Source organism: Schistocerca gregaria, chromosome 2 (genome assembly GCF_023897955.1).
Source record: "Schistocerca gregaria isolate iqSchGreg1 chromosome 2, iqSchGreg1.2, whole genome shotgun sequence".
In the NCBI taxonomy this organism is placed as follows: Eukaryota; Metazoa; Arthropoda; class Insecta; order Orthoptera; family Acrididae; genus Schistocerca; species Schistocerca gregaria.
Genome location: NC_064921.1, coordinates 619,520,535 through 619,538,190, shown reverse-complemented (window position 1 = coordinate 619,538,190; position 17,656 = coordinate 619,520,535). Strand labels below are relative to the sequence as shown.

At 41.6% G+C, this 17,656-nt stretch overlaps 1 protein-coding gene across 1 annotated transcript in view; it reads right to left on the bottom strand.

The window, feature by feature from the left end:
* Positions 1–11,442: 11,442 nt before the first annotated feature.
* LOC126334598 (sialin-like) overlaps positions 11,443–17,656 on the bottom strand; it is a 109,493-nt gene continuing 103,279 nt past the window's right edge. The window contains exon 10 of the mRNA XM_049996991.1: positions 11,443–12,174. Coding sequence (XP_049852948.1) covers positions 11,944–12,174 — 231 coding nt within the window. The 3' untranslated portion in view covers positions 11,443–11,943. The remainder of the gene's footprint in view (positions 12,175–17,656) is intronic.

The following is a 17,656-nucleotide window of genomic DNA, read 5'->3' as shown; positions in this document are numbered from 1 at the left end:
GAAATCATGAATCCAGCCACATAACTGAGACGATATACCATAATCACGCAATTTCACTAGAAGCTGCTTGTGTGGTACAGTGTCAAAAACCTTCCAGAAATGCAGAAATACGGAATCAATCTGAAATCCCTTGTCAGTAGCACTCAACACTTCATGCAAGTAAAGAGCTAGTTGTTTCAGAGGAACGATGTTTTCTAAACCCACGTTGACTGTGTATCAATAGACATTTTTCCTTGAGGTAATTCATAATGTTTAAACACAATATATGTTCCAAAATTGGAGGGGGTGAAAGAACAGAGGAAGAGAAGACTGTGGGAAAGATGATGTGCAGTTAGGGTCCTGAGGCAGGATGGAGATGGGTGAGGGGCATAGTGTTAGTGGAGACTGAGGCCAGGAAGATTATGGGAACCAAGTATATGTTGCAAGGGTAACTCTCATCTATGTAGTTTAGAAAAAACTGGTGCTGAGGGGACAAATGGAACAGGTTATGGAAGAGCCATTGAAATCAAGCACATTGTGTTCAGCAATGTGTTCCCTTACATGGTGGTCAACTCTGCTCTTGGCGACAGTTTGGTAGTGACTATTCATTTCAGTGCACAGTTGGTTGGTGCTCATATCTACATAATATGATATGCAGAAATTGCATCTGAGTTGGTATAGAACATGGCTGCATGCATAAGTGGCCCTACTTCTGATGGAAAAAAAGCGGATAAAGTGTCACTAGAAGCCTCCCTAAAAGATAATCTCCATTGCTTCCGAACTGACTATGCAAATGTAGACGAGATGTGGCTCAAATTCAAAGATATAGTAGCAACAGCAATTGAGAGATTCATACCTCATAAATTGGTAAGACATGGAACGGATCACCCGTGGTACACAAAATGGTCCGAACGCTGTTGCAGAGGCAACGGAAAAAGCATGCGAAGTTCAGAAGAACACAAAATCCCGAAGATTGTCTAAAATTTACAGACGCGCAAAATTTGGCATGGACTTCGATGCGAGATGCCTTTAATAGGTTCCACAACAAAACATTGTCTTGAAATTTGGTAGAAAATCCGAAGAAATTCTGGTCGTATGTAAAGTACACAAGCGGCAAGACGCAGTCAATACCTTCGCTGCGCAGTGCCAATGGTACTGTCAGCGACGACTGTGCCGCTAAAGCGAAGTTATTGAACACAGTTTTCCGAAATTCCTTCACCAGGGAAGACGAATGGAATATTCCAGAATTTGAAACACGAACATCTGCTAGCATGAGTTTCTTAGAAGTAGATACCTTAGGGGTTGCGAAACAACTCAAATCGCTTAATACAGGCAAGTCTTCAGGTCCAGATTGTATGCCGATTAGGTTCCTTTCAGATTACGCTGATAGAATAGCTCCCTACTTAGCACTCATATACAACCGCTCGCTCACCGATAGATCTGTACCTACAGATTGGAAAATTGCGCAGGTCGCACCAGTGTTTAAGGAGGGTAGTAGGAGTAATCCATCTAACTACAGACCTATATCATTGACGTCGGTTTGCAGTAGGGTTTTGGAGCATATACTGTATTCAAACATTATGAATCACCTCGAAGGGAACGATCTATTGACATGTAATCAGCATGGCTTCAGAAAACATCGCTCTTGTGCAACGCAGCTAGCTCTTTAATCGCACGAAGTAATGGCCGCTATCGACAAGGGATCTCAAGTTGATTCCATATTTCTACATTTCCAGAAAGCTTTTGACACTGTTCCTCACAAGCGACTTCTAATCAAGCTGCAGACATATGGGGAATCGTCTCAGTTGTGCGACTGGATTCGTGATTTCCTGTCAGGAAGGTCGCAGTTTGTAGTAATAGATGGCAAATCATCAAGTAAAACTGAAGTGATATCAGGTGTTCCCCAGGGAAGCGTCCTGGGACCTCTGCTGTTCCTGATCTATATAAATGACCTGGGTGACAATCTGAGCAGTTCTCTTAGGTTGTTCACAGATGATGCTGTAATTTACTGTCTAATAAGGTCATCTGAAGACCAGTATCAGTTGCAAAGCGATTTAGAAAAGATTGCTGTATGGTGTGGCAGGTGGCAGTTGACGCTAAATAACGAAAAGTGTGAGGTGATCCACATGAGTTCCAAAAGAAATCCGTTGGAATTCAATTACTTGATAAATAGTACAATTCTCAAGGCTGTCAATTCAACTAAGTACCTGGGTGTTAAAATTACGAACAACTTCAGTTGGAAGGACCACATAGATAATATTGTGGGGATGGCGAGCCAAAGGTTGCGTTTCATTGTTCGGGAGTTTAATAGTAGAGAGATGGTATGATTGTGGTTCGATGAACCCTCTGCCAAGCACTTAAATGTGAATTGCAGAGTAGTCATGTAGATGTAGATGAATAGGCTAAGTCTCTCACTGGAGTAGGATGTGCTGGATGGGTGAATCAGGCAGGCCTTTCACTTGGATCTGCGTCAGGGAAAAGACACATATTACAAGTGACTGGGAGTGGCTGTGGCACAGGGATGGACCAGGACACTGTGTAGATTCATTTATCAGCGGACTAACATTTTAGGAGATATGAAAATGAATGTGTGTTGTTCATTTCTGGGCACAGTTATAGAGAGTCAAGGGTTATGGAGGTTCTGGTTAAGTTGTTCCTGCATGGAATAATAGTAGTTCAGAGGAGTGCTCCTTTATTAAAGGTTCTATAGGGTGTGGGAGGATTAGAAGTCTATGAGGATATGATGTACTGTCTACGACTAGATTGGGAAGTCTGTGCCATTCTGTGAAGTTCATAATGAGACTTGCAGATTACTGGAACAAGGGAATTCTTGTTACTGTAGATGTATCACCTATAGGTGGCCAGACCACATGGGAGTGATTTTTTGGCGTGGAAGGAATGACAGCTGCCAAAATACACACACTGTTAATGGTTTTTGGGGTTGATATGGGCAGAAGTAAGGATGAAGTCATCGGAGATGTGAAAGTTCACATCCAGGAAGGAGGAGGAGGAGAAAGATAAGCAAGCAGAAGAGAAAGGGTTGAGGCTGTGGAGGAATGAGGATAGAGGGCCTTGTCCCTGTGTTCAGATCATGAAGATGGCATCAGTGAACCTGAATCAGAAAAGGGCTTTGCAGTTTTGGGAGGCAAGAAAAATTTCCTCCAATTGGTTCACACTCAAATTGACATAGGAAGGGCCGGCCAGCGTGGCTGAGGGGTTCTATGCAATTCAGTCTGGAACTGCGTGACCGCTATGGTCGCAGGTTTGAATCCTGCCTCAGGCATGGATGTGTGTGATGTCCTTAGGTTAGTTAGGTTTAAGTAGTTCCAAGTTCTAGGGGACTGATGACCTCAGATGTTAAATCCCATAGTGCTCAGAGCCATTTGAACCATTTGACATAGGAAGGAGCAATGGAGGTGCCCATGTCCTTGCCACAGATATTTTTTTGTATTTTCCCCTCAAAGATGAAGTAGTTATATGTTTGAATGTAATCTGATGTACAAGGGAAGAGGTTGTGAGTTTGGAACCCATAGGATATTGGGAGAGATAGCATTTGATAGCACCAAGGCCATGGGCATGAGGATGTTGGTGCATAGGAAGGTGGAATCAACAATGACAAGTAGGGATCCTGATGGTAATGGGGTGGGGATGGATTAGAGCAATCAAAGAAATTGATTCACTTCTTTAACATGTGTGGCTAGGCTGTGGGCAATTGATTGACTTGTTGGTTGCCAAGAGCAGGAATTCATTTTGTGGGAGTACAACTTCTTTCACAATGACCCTTAAATTTTCAGATTCTACCAAATCCCTATCCCTGACTAACCTGAAGTATAGAAACAAATTTTCATGCTGCATGCATCTCTGAACCAGCTCTGTTCCCTCCATAAGATACTGTTACTACCTACACCATATTTCACCAATTAAAACCGCTAGTCTCAAATACTTTGGAGAACAATCCAGACAGCATCAGCAACTCTAAAAGTAATCAAATTTATTGACATCTTATTATCACCATGGTGCACAATGAGCTATCAACACATATCACACTCCCAGTAGACCGCACTGTAGCCAATCAATACACCAAAAACCTCAGCCCTAGAAAAGGTTCAGAGACATGTAAAGGCCATGCCTTCAGCATGACACCAAAGTTCAGTCATGTTGGGCCTGTCAAAGATGTATTACCCTTCTCATAATCTCTGCAATGGAAACACTTTTTTGCTACCAGTGCCTCCAACCGCAGCCAGTCTAATCCTGTCATTGAACCTTGCCCCCCCTAGTACATACCACTATGCAACTGTGACTCTCCTTCTCTCTCACTTAACCACCACATAGCTGCATTCCAGAAATTCCTTACCTTCAACCTGACCCCACTATCATTCCCCAGATTCCTCCCCAAGAACTTAAATCTCTGAGTGGTGGAAAGAACAGCCACCCACAACCTCAAGACACCCCCATATTAAAATATCTTTCATGCAGACAAAAGCCCATCCTGTCAAAATAAATAAAATAAATCATAGTTATTATCTGACATCCCTAAATGCATTACTCTTCCTCCTGTGACTCCTGCCATAGCAATACAGTCTCAAAAAGCCCAATATGACCTCCAATGCCTACTCAAATCCTTAGCCTAATCTCAGAATATTTCTCTCAGATCCACTTAAAACTTATACCAATGACCCATACTAATCCTTCCTTCACAGATTTCAAAAATCCCTACTCCACTACCTCCTGCAGCCCTACTCATCACTGTTGATCTTATCTTTGTATATACCAATATCCCCCATGCCCAAGGTCTTGAACATTGAACATTCTCTCCCAACATCCTTCTGACTCCAGCCCCATGACCTAATCCTTTATCGTCTAACTAATTACACCCTCAAATATGACTATGTCACCTTTGAAGGGAAGATATGCAAATGAATCTGCAGCACACCCATGGGCACCACATGGCTCCCTTCTGTGCCAATCTGATTATGAAACATGTAGATAAAACCTTCCTAGCTTCCCAAAACAGCAAAGCGCTTGTGTGGTTCAGGTTCACTGATGATATTTTCATGATCTATACCCAGTGCCAAGACACTCTATCATCAGTCCTCCACAGCCTCCACCTCATTCCCACAGCCCATCATGCCACCTTCCTGGAGGTGAATCTCCACATTTCTGATGGCTCCACACTTCTGTCCATATCAGCCCCACTAAACATGAATAGTATGTACATTTTGACAGATATCATTCCTTCCACACCAAAAGATCACTCCCATATTGTTAGGGCACCTGATGGTGGCACACCTGCAATGACAAGAATTTCCTTGCCCAGTATACTGGATGCCTCACTTAGACACTATTAATTATTTCTAGTCCCTGGGCATTTCTCATGTGATATCCTCACACACCCCAAGTATTCTTACCGCTCCAAACAACCAACTGCAAACTGGAACTCTCCTCTGCACTAAATAGCATCCCTAGCTGGAGCAACTGAATATATCCTCTGTGAGCACTGGAATTATCTATTGTCATGTCTGGAAATGAGGAACATCCCACACAAAATCCTGCTCACACCACCTACCCAGACTATGCAATACCCTGGTCCATCCCTCTGCCACACCCGTTTCCAACTCCTTGTTACATTCTCATATTCCTGTGGAAGACCCAAATGAAAGATCTGTCCGATTCATCCACCTAACTCATCCTACTCCTGACCCATCACAGGCTTATCCTGTCCTATCTGGGGCTGGAACACTAGTGAAAGCAGCCATGTCATATACCAACTTCACTGCAGTTTCTATACAACATATTATATGGGCTGAGCATTGATCAACTGTGCACTTGAATGAATGGTCACCACCAAACTAAGGTCAAGAGCAGAGTTGACCACCCAGTGGTGGAACATGCTGCTCAGCACAAAGCACTTGACTTCAGTGGCTCTTTCATCAATCATGCAGTCTCGATCCAATACCTTAGCACTAGGTTTTCTGAACTCTATAGATACGAATTATTCTTGCAACACATCTTTTGTTCACCCAATCCTCCTGGTCTCTGTGAACCCAATTACTGACAGCTGCCTCCAACCTGCCCCATGAATCTAAATGAGCCAATCCTCTACTATACAAAAAGATCTGCAGCCATTTTCAAGGCTGTGCTACACCAGCAGCATGCTAGGAGGCAGTTGGGTCACATGAGTCGAGATAAATGTTCGCTTGTGGGCCAACTGAGGAAGGAGTCTCTGGGACTGTTCTGGATGCCAGTGTCTTGTCTATGAGGAGCTTTGTGAGCACTGCCTTCTCTGGGTAGTCAGTTGTTGTCGTCTTCATATGAGGAAAAAGCTGGTGTGGTCTGTGCGGCACCACTCTAGCTAATGGACACATAGTTGTCATTTGATAGTTGACACAGTGCACCTTCGAGGGGACCAACCATGGTAGCTATAGTGTACAGTTGGTGAATGTGGTCCATTAATAGAGGTGTTATTTGTGTGTAATTGGGCAGATCATACAGAACTTCCAGGCATTGCCTCTGCTACTTGCAGACTATGGATGTTTCCTGATATGTAACTGATGGAGTTTACAGTGGAGAACAAGCAACAATTCAGTGTGTGAAATGTTGAGGATTCTGTTTGCAAGTAAAGAGTTTTGGCTTGTGTTGGGACAAGTGGTTCATTTGTTTTCTTGATGTTGTGGTCCATGAGTTTTCCTTCAAGTTCTGCATACTGAATGAGCACAAAACAGACACATATGTCTAGGAATTTGATCTATGTTTTAAGAATGGAAAAAAAACTACCTTGTGTTTCATTATGTGGTTTGCTTAGTGTAATGTTTTAAACTGTTCATTTGCTGGCTCTCCCATTCTAGTATCATTAGTTTTCCTGTAACAATTAGAATTAAATGGTTTCTTCATGACTGCGCTTTGAAGTAAGTCTTGCCAAAATATTCTAAGTAGACTGTAAATTCTGGTTGGTTTGGATTGGCTGATTATTGTGAGCCAATAATAAGAGCTAATAGGTTTCAAAGTTGTTTAACCTTAGTATTTTAAGATCTGTTTTAATAGGATTTTCCTGTTTAAATAATTTTAATTTTTCTTTAAAAGTAACAGCAGTTTTGCATGGAGTTCTTTTAGTTAGTATTATGTGGTTCATTTACTCATTGCTATGTTTTACAAAATGTAGATTTTTTTAAAAATTAAGGAAAGATTGGCTGAGTAAGTTTTGTTCCTTTTAAAACAGTTTCCCATTTTTTCAACTGTGGTATTATTGACCACTTCCTCTGTTAGTGCTATGTTCTGTAAAGATTTTATGTGTGTGTTTTACATTTCTCCTGAGCCTTGTATTTGCCAATGTATTTGTGAATGCAGCTATCGGGAAGGCCATAGGCATAATTTGCTTGTGAAGGCTATGCTGTCCATTGCTTCTGCAATACCATTTCCACTTGAATTTGCTGTACATTTTCTAAACTACGATATGATACATTTGTTTGTTGTAACAGATTTATTTGTAATTTATTGTTAAATAAATATCTGCAATTTTTTTGTATTTGTATTTCCTCTGGGTTTGTGATCATGATCCTTTCACATCTGAACTGAGGATCCTTTCACATCTGAACTGAGCATAGTTGCCAATTTAGTTCAATTGTATTAAAGCTCAAGCTCACTAACTTCATTCGTCCTGCGTGTCATCTTCCGCACAGTCTCTCCTTCCTACATTCTTTCACCCACTCCAAATCTAGTTCTCCTTGTCATCATCATGTGCTGCACAAATTCACTGGTACTAGTGTTCAACATTCCATTCCTGTCCTCTCAACCTGCTGCTTCCCTCCCCCCCCCCCCCCCCCCCACCCCACCCCCCTCCCTGCATTGCTGTCCCATACATGTCCATATCTTCATCCGATACAACTTATCCAACTTATCACTTCAGTCTCCCCATAGAACTGCAGTTGCAGAATTGTGTATGCAGCTGGCACAATGGCAAACCATATGTTTGTGTGTTGTGGAAGGGAGGGAGGTGTGTGTGTGTGGGGGGGGGGGGGGGGGGGCAGGGGAAGGCTTCCTGCAAAAGCTAACACAGTTTTCAGTCATATTTGTGTGCCTGTCAATGATTTCAAGCCACTACTATTTAGTGTGTTGTTACCTTACTGGTGAATTATTTGCTTTCTGCCAGAACTTTCCATGTCAAATCATTACATTTTATTAAACACTTGAATGCTGTCCTACATGTATTTGCAGTGTACCTTGAAATGCACAAGACACACATTTCTGGAGCTGAATCCATCAAATTTAGCACAATTATATAGTGCATAATTTCTTTTTTGTAAATTTATAAATTAATTATTCAGCTGGAAGAAGAAGCTAGTTTAGCAGTATTACATAACCAAGTTTATTGTATTCTGTTTAGTTTCTACAAGCACAAAATAAGTTAGCAATTTGGGAATAATTAATTGTTAGTACAGTATACAGACTTAGATTTTGATAACTCTTCCATATTCACATCTAAAGACCATGACAGATAAATGAAGTGAGAGTACATTATCGGTGTCATTACTAGATCAGAAGATGGAAGGTCTAGCTCTCCCATCGTACTTGTAATTTCACTTAATCACCCCACATGAATGATGCGGAGTTCCTTCAGCAAGGCTATGGCTATTGCCCTATACATTATTTGCCAAATCTGAGCTAAGCATCAGAGTACCACATTATAGCTGTGAGCTACGTACCAAATCTATTTATGAAAAACAGTTTCACAAAAGTAATACTTAAAGATCATGCCCTCTCATGTATGGAACTAAATTTATCATTTCCTAAATGAACCATACTTCTAGTACTTTATAGAAAGTATACTTTAAAAAGGCTTATTCTTAGTATCACCATTCTGTCATTGTACTTCATTTTAAATGAACTGAGATGCAGAGGTGCTAGGACACTTGTAGCAGAAGATCTGTAAGCCATGATCTGAAAAGCTTCTTATATGTTCTCAACAGTTTTCCCAAACAACTGCAGATAAACTGAGGCATGATTCCTCTCACAAGGCCTTGTTACTTTCACCACCATATTTGTCAAAACTGAAGTGTTAGCATTCTCTAATGCTTGACCATCAACAGAGTATTCATCCTTCTTAAAGACAACTAACTCTGATGAATAAATCTGTATGTTGTTGCATCTTACATATGTGGGAGTTAAGGTATTCTCACTTCTGGTACTTCATAAAATAAAGTGTTCATTATTTATGTTCACTCCCTTACTAAGGTCATTGTATTATCAAATGCCAATCTGTTTAATTACATGTATACCTGCTGTCAAAGAAGAATGCAGACAGTTTGTCTTTTTCAAAAAATAATAATCCATGACATGAAAGAGCATTTATTTTTAGCAGTTAGTCTGTAATGTACAGCATAATGAAGCAATTGGTATAGAACTGTGCCAAGAATTGTTTTAGGCCTTTAAAATAAATAAAGCTGTGAGTGTTTTGGATGAAATAACATAGTGACATACTGTCCTGATTATAGCTGTAACTATCTGTTCTTTATTTTTGTCTAATTGGAGTTTCACCTTTTGATACAAAATAGCACTAATCAGAATTCTGTGATTTTACTGAATCTGTGTGTTATTATGTACAAGTATGTATAGTAGTAAATAAAATAGAAAGAAACTTCCACATGGGAAAAATATATTAAAAACAAAGATTCCAAGACTTACCAAGCGGGAAAGCGCCGGCAGACAGGCACATTAACAAAACACACAAACACACACACAGAATTGCAAGCTTTCGCAACCGATGGTTGCTTCTTCAGGAAGTGTGTGTGTGTTTTGTTAATGTGCCTGTCTGCCGGCGCTTTCCCGCTTGGTAAGTCTTGGAATCTTTGTTTTTAATATATGTATAGTAGTACATATTTCTAAGATCCTTTGGTAGTGCTTGAGGCAGACTCAGCACATGCATGCGTGCACGCACCAGCCCTCCCTGCCACCCACCCAACTATCCACCCACTCACTTGCACATCACATCCGCACATGTATAAACGCACACACACACACACACACACACACACATATATATATATATATATATATATATATATATATATATATATATATATAAATAAAACAGAAAGAAACTTCCACATGGGAAAAATATATTAAAAATAAAGATTCCAAGACTTACCAAGCGGGAAAGCGCCGGCAGACAGGCACATGAACAAAACACACAAACACACACACAGAATTACAAGCTTTCGCAACTGGCAGTTGCTTCGTCAGGAAGGAAGGAAGGAGAGGGAAAAATGAAAGGGTGTGGGTTTTAAGGGAGAGGGTAAGGAGCCATTCCAATCCCGGGAGCGGAAAGACTTCCCTTAGGGGAAAAAAAGGACAGGTATACACTCGCACACACACACATATCCATCCGCACATACACAGACACAAGCAGACATATTTATATATGTCTGCTTGTGTCTGTGTATGTGCGGATGGATATGTGTGTGTGTGCGAGTGTATACCTGTCCTTTTTTTCCCCTAAGGGAAGTCTTTCCGCTCCCGGGATTGGAATGGCTCCTTACCCTCTCCCTTAAAACCCACACCCTTTCATTTTTCCCTCTCCTTCCTTCCTTCCTGACGAAGCAACTGCCAGTTGCGAAAGCTTGTAATTCTGTGTGTGTGTTTGTGTGTTTTGTTCATGTGCCTGTCTGCCGGCGCTTTCCCGCTTGGTAAGTCTTGGAATCTTTATTTTTAATATATATATATATATATATATATATATATATAGACACACACCTGATTGCTCGCACATTAGGGTACCGTTACCGTATGTGAAAGTGCCACTTTGGCTTCTAGCACATCAAACAGAATCTTGCACTGTGATAAATAACTATTCTACATCTACAATAGTAAAGATAAAAAATTGTAGTAAGAACAAAAACTTCAGTGATTTTGAATGCTCGCAAGGTTAAGGGAAGTCTCTTCAGTTAGGGAAATGGGAATGAGAAAGCTGTAGGTGCAGTCAATTGACAAATCTGATATAATTTCGATACAGTAACATCAGCAATACAAGTTCAACTTTTTCTGCAAGTCAATCATCAGCAAAAAATCTGACTGCCAATTTTCACTTGAAACTGGTAAAATATTTCAAATGTACACCAAATAGTGATGTGAGGATAGAGATGATTAGACAAGTAAAGAAGACCATCTATTCAGGTTATGGCAGAGACATTTCTCAAATGTTGCTCCATCATTATCAACAAAAGTATTTCCTATAAGAAAATGTGTACCTATATTAAAAGTAAAAATGCTACAAATCAAGCTGTATGTGGAATTACTCTGATATTGCACTCCTCACTTCACAAATTTATTGTAGAAAAGCCTTTAAGGATTTATAATAGGCAGAAATCTGTTTACAGACAAGCATTAACCCCTCAAACAACTAGAAAGTTATGAAGAAGCTGTTGGAAGTGTTTGATTTTGACACTCTGCAATAAACAAAACATTCAGCACTGTATGTTACACATGTTTCATGGGTGTGCTGCCGTATTTATTGTACCTTTCATTATGTTAGGCATGAAAGGGTCAGGATAAAATACATGCACACAATTACAGTATAGAAAATTTATATTACTAACAATAAACTGATAATTATCTGTATTGAGAGCCATTAATAAGGACATGTATTTATCCATATAACAAAGAACTAAGCACTGTAGGAACATGGGTATCTTACACCTTTAAAACTGAATGAGTATGACACATTGAACACTAACAAACAAACAATACTGATGCATTTTACACATGATTATTGTAAGCACCTAAACATTACAGATGATACAAAACAAAACATTTTCCTCAAAAAAGGAAATATTTGCTGTCTTGTGCTCATGGATATAGTACAGTAATGCACAGTGCAGAAAACTGGCATGCTACAATATAATTACCACAGGTTACAATTCAATATTGAAAAACAGTCCTCAGTTTTTCACGGAATTGTTATAGGTCAAATGTTCAGTCAACAATTAAACTAGCTTTCCTTTCTTTCACAATAACATTTACATCATTTATTGGATTCCCTTTCTCATCATACTGATTGTCAAGGTTTTTCAGCTCAGCTCCTTCTGTCTCAGGTGTGTTCCAAGGCTGAAGTGTGGCATCAGTAAGGAAAAGGGCAAGGACTCCAGCTATCATCAAGATTATTGCAATCAGCAGCCACACCTTCTGCCACTGACCAAATGTTTGCTGCAATGCATAAAAAATACATTTTCGCATTACAACACTAAATATTACAGAATAATACTTAATATATATACCTGTATATCAATCAGGCTTTCTATGTCATCTTCAGATGAAGATTAAGACAATTACAAGAACTAGAAACAAATTGGAAACCGAAATATGAGTCACTCAAATAAGAAGTTAAAGAGATGTAGTGTATGCACATAAAGAAGCAGTTACTCTGGTATGATAGAAAGAGAAAAAGCAATGGTATTAATTACCTTAGGACAAGACAAATTATGGTTGCAGGTATTTTAGAAATAGGTAGCACATGGGGAGTCTTGATTTAGTATTAGTAGTAATTTCACAGGTCTGAAAAGTACTGAGAAAAAAATTAAAGGAAATTCAGAATCAAATTTCAGATATATATATATATATATATATATATATATATTAAAAATAATCTTTATTTTTAATATATTTTTCCCATGTGGAAGTTTCTTTCTGTTATATATATATATATATATATATATATATATATATATATATATATATATATATATATATATATATATATATATATATAGAGGGGGAAACATTCCACGGGGGAAAAAATTTAAGGTAAGTCTTTCCACTCCCGGGATTGGAATGACTCCTTACCCTCTCCCTTAAAACCCACATCCTTTCGTCTTTCCCTCTCTTCCCTCTTTCCTGAAGAAGGAACTGTTGGTTGCGAAAGCTTGAATTTTGTGTGTATGTTTGTGTATCTATCGACCTGCCAGCGCTTTTGTTTGGTAGTTCACATCAACTTTGTTTATACACTCCTGGAAATGGAAAAAAGAACACATTGACACCGGTGTGTCAGACCCACCATACTTGCTCCGGACACTGCGAGAGGGCTGTACAAGCAATGATCACACGCACGGCACAGCGGACACACCAGGAACCGCGGTGTTGGCCGTCGAATGGCACTAGCTGCGCAGCATTTGTGCACCGCCGCCGTCAGTGTCAGCCAGTTTGCCGTGGCATACGGAGCTCCATTGCAGTCTTTAACACTGGTAGCATGCCGCGACATCGTGGACGTGAACCGTATGTGCAGTTGATGGACTTTGAGTGAGGGCGTATAGTGGGCATGCGGGAGGCCGGGTGGACGTACCGCTGAATTGCTCAACACGTGGGGCGTGAGGTCTCCACAGTACATCGATGTTGTCGCCAGTGGTCGGCGGAAGGTGCACGTGCCCGTCGACCTGGGACCGGACCGCAGCGACGCATGGATGCACGCCAAGACCTTAGGATCCTACGCAGTGCTGTAGGGGACCGCACCGCCACTTCCCAGCAAATTAGGGACACTAGGCCGTCTTCCGCTCACGCCCCAACATCGTGCAGCCCGCCTCCAGTGGTGTCGCGACAGGCATGAATGGAGACGTGTCGTCTTCAACGATGAGAGTCGCTTCTGCCTTGGTGCCAATGATGGTCGTATGCGTGTTTGGCGCCGAGCAGGTGAGCGCCACAATCAGGACTGCATACGACCGAGGCACACAGGGCCAACACCCGGCATCATGGTGTGGGGAGCGATCTCCTACACTGACCGTACACCTCTGGTGATCGTCGAGGGGACACTGAATAGTGCACGGTACATCCAAACCGTCATCGAATCCATCGTTCTACCATTCCTAGACCGGCAAGGGAACTTGCTGTTCCAACAGGACAATGCACGTCCGCTTGTATCCCGTGCCACCCAATGTGCTCTTGAAGGTGTAAGTCAACTACCCTGGCCAGCAAGATCTCCGGATCTGTCCCCCATTGAGCATGTTTGGGACTGGATGAAGCGTCGTCTCACGCGGTCTGCACGTCCAGCACGAACGCTGGTCCAACTGAGGCGCCAGGTGGAAATGGCATGGCAAGCCATTCCACAGGACTACATCCAGCATCTCTACGATCGTCTCCATGGGAGAATAGCAGCCTGCATTGCTGCGAAAGGTGGATATACACTGTACTAGTGCCAACATTGTGCATGCTCTGTTGCCTGTGTCTATGTGCCTGTGGTTCTGTCAGTGTGATCATGTGTTCTATCTGACCCCAGGAATGTGTCAATACAGTTTCCCCTTCCTGGGACAATGAATTCACGGTGTTCTTATTTCAATTTCCAGGAGTGTATAATGGACAGTCATGTGTATAACTACTGCCATTTTTGTTAAGCTTTTTGTGTTTGGTTGACTTCCGACTTACGCGACGACTCACAATAACGCCATTCATTGGGTGGACTCACAATAACGCCATTCATTGGGTGCCATTTCAGTTTTGGCTCGTACAATGTGGTCCATATCTCATCCAGGTTACGATACGGTGTGAGAAAGCCTCTCCTTAGGGGTCATAGCGCTCCAAAGTACGACTGAGCAGCGTCGTAACGCATCCATTTCTATATTTCCGTCAAGTCATGCCCCATCGTGATGAAATTTTTCGCATGCCCAGGCGTCCCTTCAGGATGCGTAGCACAGTCGTATGCGCTAATCCGGTTTCGTTGGCGAGCTCACGAATTGTATGGCGTCGATCATTGTCCACTAACGCGGCAACAGCATGCACTTCTTCTTCAGAGACACTAGGACGACCTGCCCAATTCATGTCTGACACAGTTTGCCGACCTACGTTTGACTTGTACCCAATGTGCCACTGTTCTGTGTGGCAATGCCGATTCCCCACATGCCTCTTGAAGACCTTGATGACACTGTCGTGCTGTATGACTTCTGGCACATTCAATCCTGATTCAACTCCATTGTTCCTGTTCCGAAAACATAGTGACACCGTTAAGTTAGACCGCTCGCTCACAAGTGACTGTTTTTTCCCTCGATTGGGCGCACGCCGGTGACGTGGGACGGGAGAGTCCATTTGCTCGGAGATAAGGTAGGTATGTCAACAACGTGTGCTATCAGCGACAATAGTAGATTTCATTGCATAGGGTCTCCACAGCAGTGTTGCCACTAATTAAGTTCCAATATACATACATTTCGCTCTGAATACAATAATATAATTTTCCTAACAGATTTCAAAGAATCATCTTACTTACCTTGGATCATCCCTAATCTAACATTCATTATGAGATTCTCCAATTTGTTTCAAAAGTAATATGGATATTTTGCATTAGGTGAAGTGGCAATGTATATAGTGTCACTTCCTAGAAGTGTTTTCATTTTTTACTTTCAGGTAGATTCTCCAAATTTCTGTAATGATTATAGATTGTTGTATTTTTCGTAGGACTGTAGGCACTGAAATGGTTGAGGTACTTTGACCTCTTGTGTTTAGCCTATAAGTTCTTTGATATTAGATAAAATATACAATCCACGTATTTCCCCTGTTTTTGCGTTGTTCAACAAATAGCATTCCAGGTGTGGTAATGTTCACTTCTGGAAATGGAAAAAAGAACACATTGACACCGGTGTGTCAGACCCACCATACTTGCTCCGGACACTGCGAGAGGGCTGTAGAAGCAATGATCACACGCACGGCACAGCGGACACACCAGGAACCGCGGTGTTGGCCGTTGAATGGCACTAGCTGCGCAGCATTTGTGAATGGCACTAGCTGCGCAGCATTTGTGCACCGCCGCCGTCAGTGTCAGCCAGTTTGCCATGGCATACGGAGCTCCATCGCAGTCTTTAACACTGGTAGCATGCCGCGACAGCGTGGACGTGAACCGTATGTGCAGTTGATGGACTTTGAGTGAGGGCGTATAGTGGGCATGCGGGAGGCCGGGTGGATGTACTGCCGAATTGCTCAACACGTGGGGCGTGAGGTCTCCACAGTACATCGATGTTGTCGCCAGTGGTTGGTGGAAGGTGCATGTGCCCGTCGACCTGGGACCGGACCGCAACGACGCACGGATGCACGCCAAGACCGTAGGATCCTACGCAGTGCCGTAGGGGACCACACCGCCACTTCCCAGCAAATTAGGGACACTGTTGCTCCTGGGGTATGGGCGAGGACCATTCGCAACCGTCTCCATGAAGCTGGGCTACGTTCCCACACACCGTTAGGCCGTCTTCCGCTCACACCCCAACATCGTGCAGCCCGCCTCCAGTGGTGTCGCGACAGGCATGAATGGAGGGACGAATGGAGACGTGTCGTCTTCAGCGATGAGAGTCGCTTCTGCCTTGGTGCCAATGATGGTCGTATGCGTGTTTGGCGCCGTGCAGGTGAGCGCCACAATCAGGACTGCATACGACCAAGGCACACAGGGCCAAGTAGTTCATGTGTGTAGCAGACATTCAAGTCCTTTGAGTCATGCTACAGAGCACACTCAGAAACTTTATACTGGATGTCCCCAAGATGTACAGTTCTTCTATGTCAACTCATGTACTCAGCTAGTTTTCTAGTGGTCATCAATATTTCAGGCATATTCATTACCAAGTGTGTGATTGGTTTAAACTGCATTCAGCACTGCAAAAATCCATCAAACTTCATGTGTTCCAACATGTTCTTAAAAAAAAAGGATCTCCAGCCTATAAAAATTCAGTGAGGTTCTTCAAACCATTCTGAAAATTATTGAAGAGGGATGCAAACTGTAATCATCTCTATGCTGGACTGCTTCCAGTGGACCCATTCAGTGGCATGCATGAGGAAAAGAAAATGAACTTACAAAATTATTTCATTCAATATACTAAAAGTTCACAAGGTAACTGATGAGCTCATCTGAAATAATGTTTATTTGTGGTTTTTGTATCCTTTATGCTCATTTCCAATTTTTGGTCATCTGAGCACCAGCATTTTTCATAATTATATGAAGTGAAAATCAGTTTCTACATCATATAGAGAAATCATACAAAATTACTACAACAGTATTTTATATTCCGAGTCTGATAATTATGTTCTTGCTGAGAAGTGTCTCACAAGAACTAATACTTTTCCTAAGAGCCCATACACATACTGTATGATAAGGTCTTTGTGCCGTTCCATTGTCTCCTGGGTAAATTATCATGCTTTACTTTCTTTATGTGGTTTCATTTACTTTCCATCCTTGGTGAGGATGAATAGCTTCCTGACAATGGCAATCAAGGAACTGAGCAGTTTGAACTTGGCAGTGAATTAAAATGCAGCCTGTTTCCCAAAATATAATTCCTCCAAACATCATCCAAATTATCCATGGAATTGTAGTTACATCATTATGCATGGTTTATTGAGACAACTGACTTATTAATTTTTCTCTGGTGATAAGGCAACAGTGAGTATGGTCAGACTTCATTTACTTATGATCTATGCAACTAAAGTTTTCAGAACATAATGTTGACGAAAGACTCAAAAGCTCTCAAAAGAAATATCGCACTGGTGGAGAGCAAATTCCTTCTATTAGCAAGGCAAGATATCTGTCTGGAAACTTTCCTGCAACTGTAGGTTTCTGTCATTGGAGAGTTCTCTATACGAGGTGTGTTCAAAAAGTACAGTGACTTTATATTTTTATGAAAAAATATTTATTTATTCATCAATATTCATGTTTTTCCCTTCAAGTAATCCT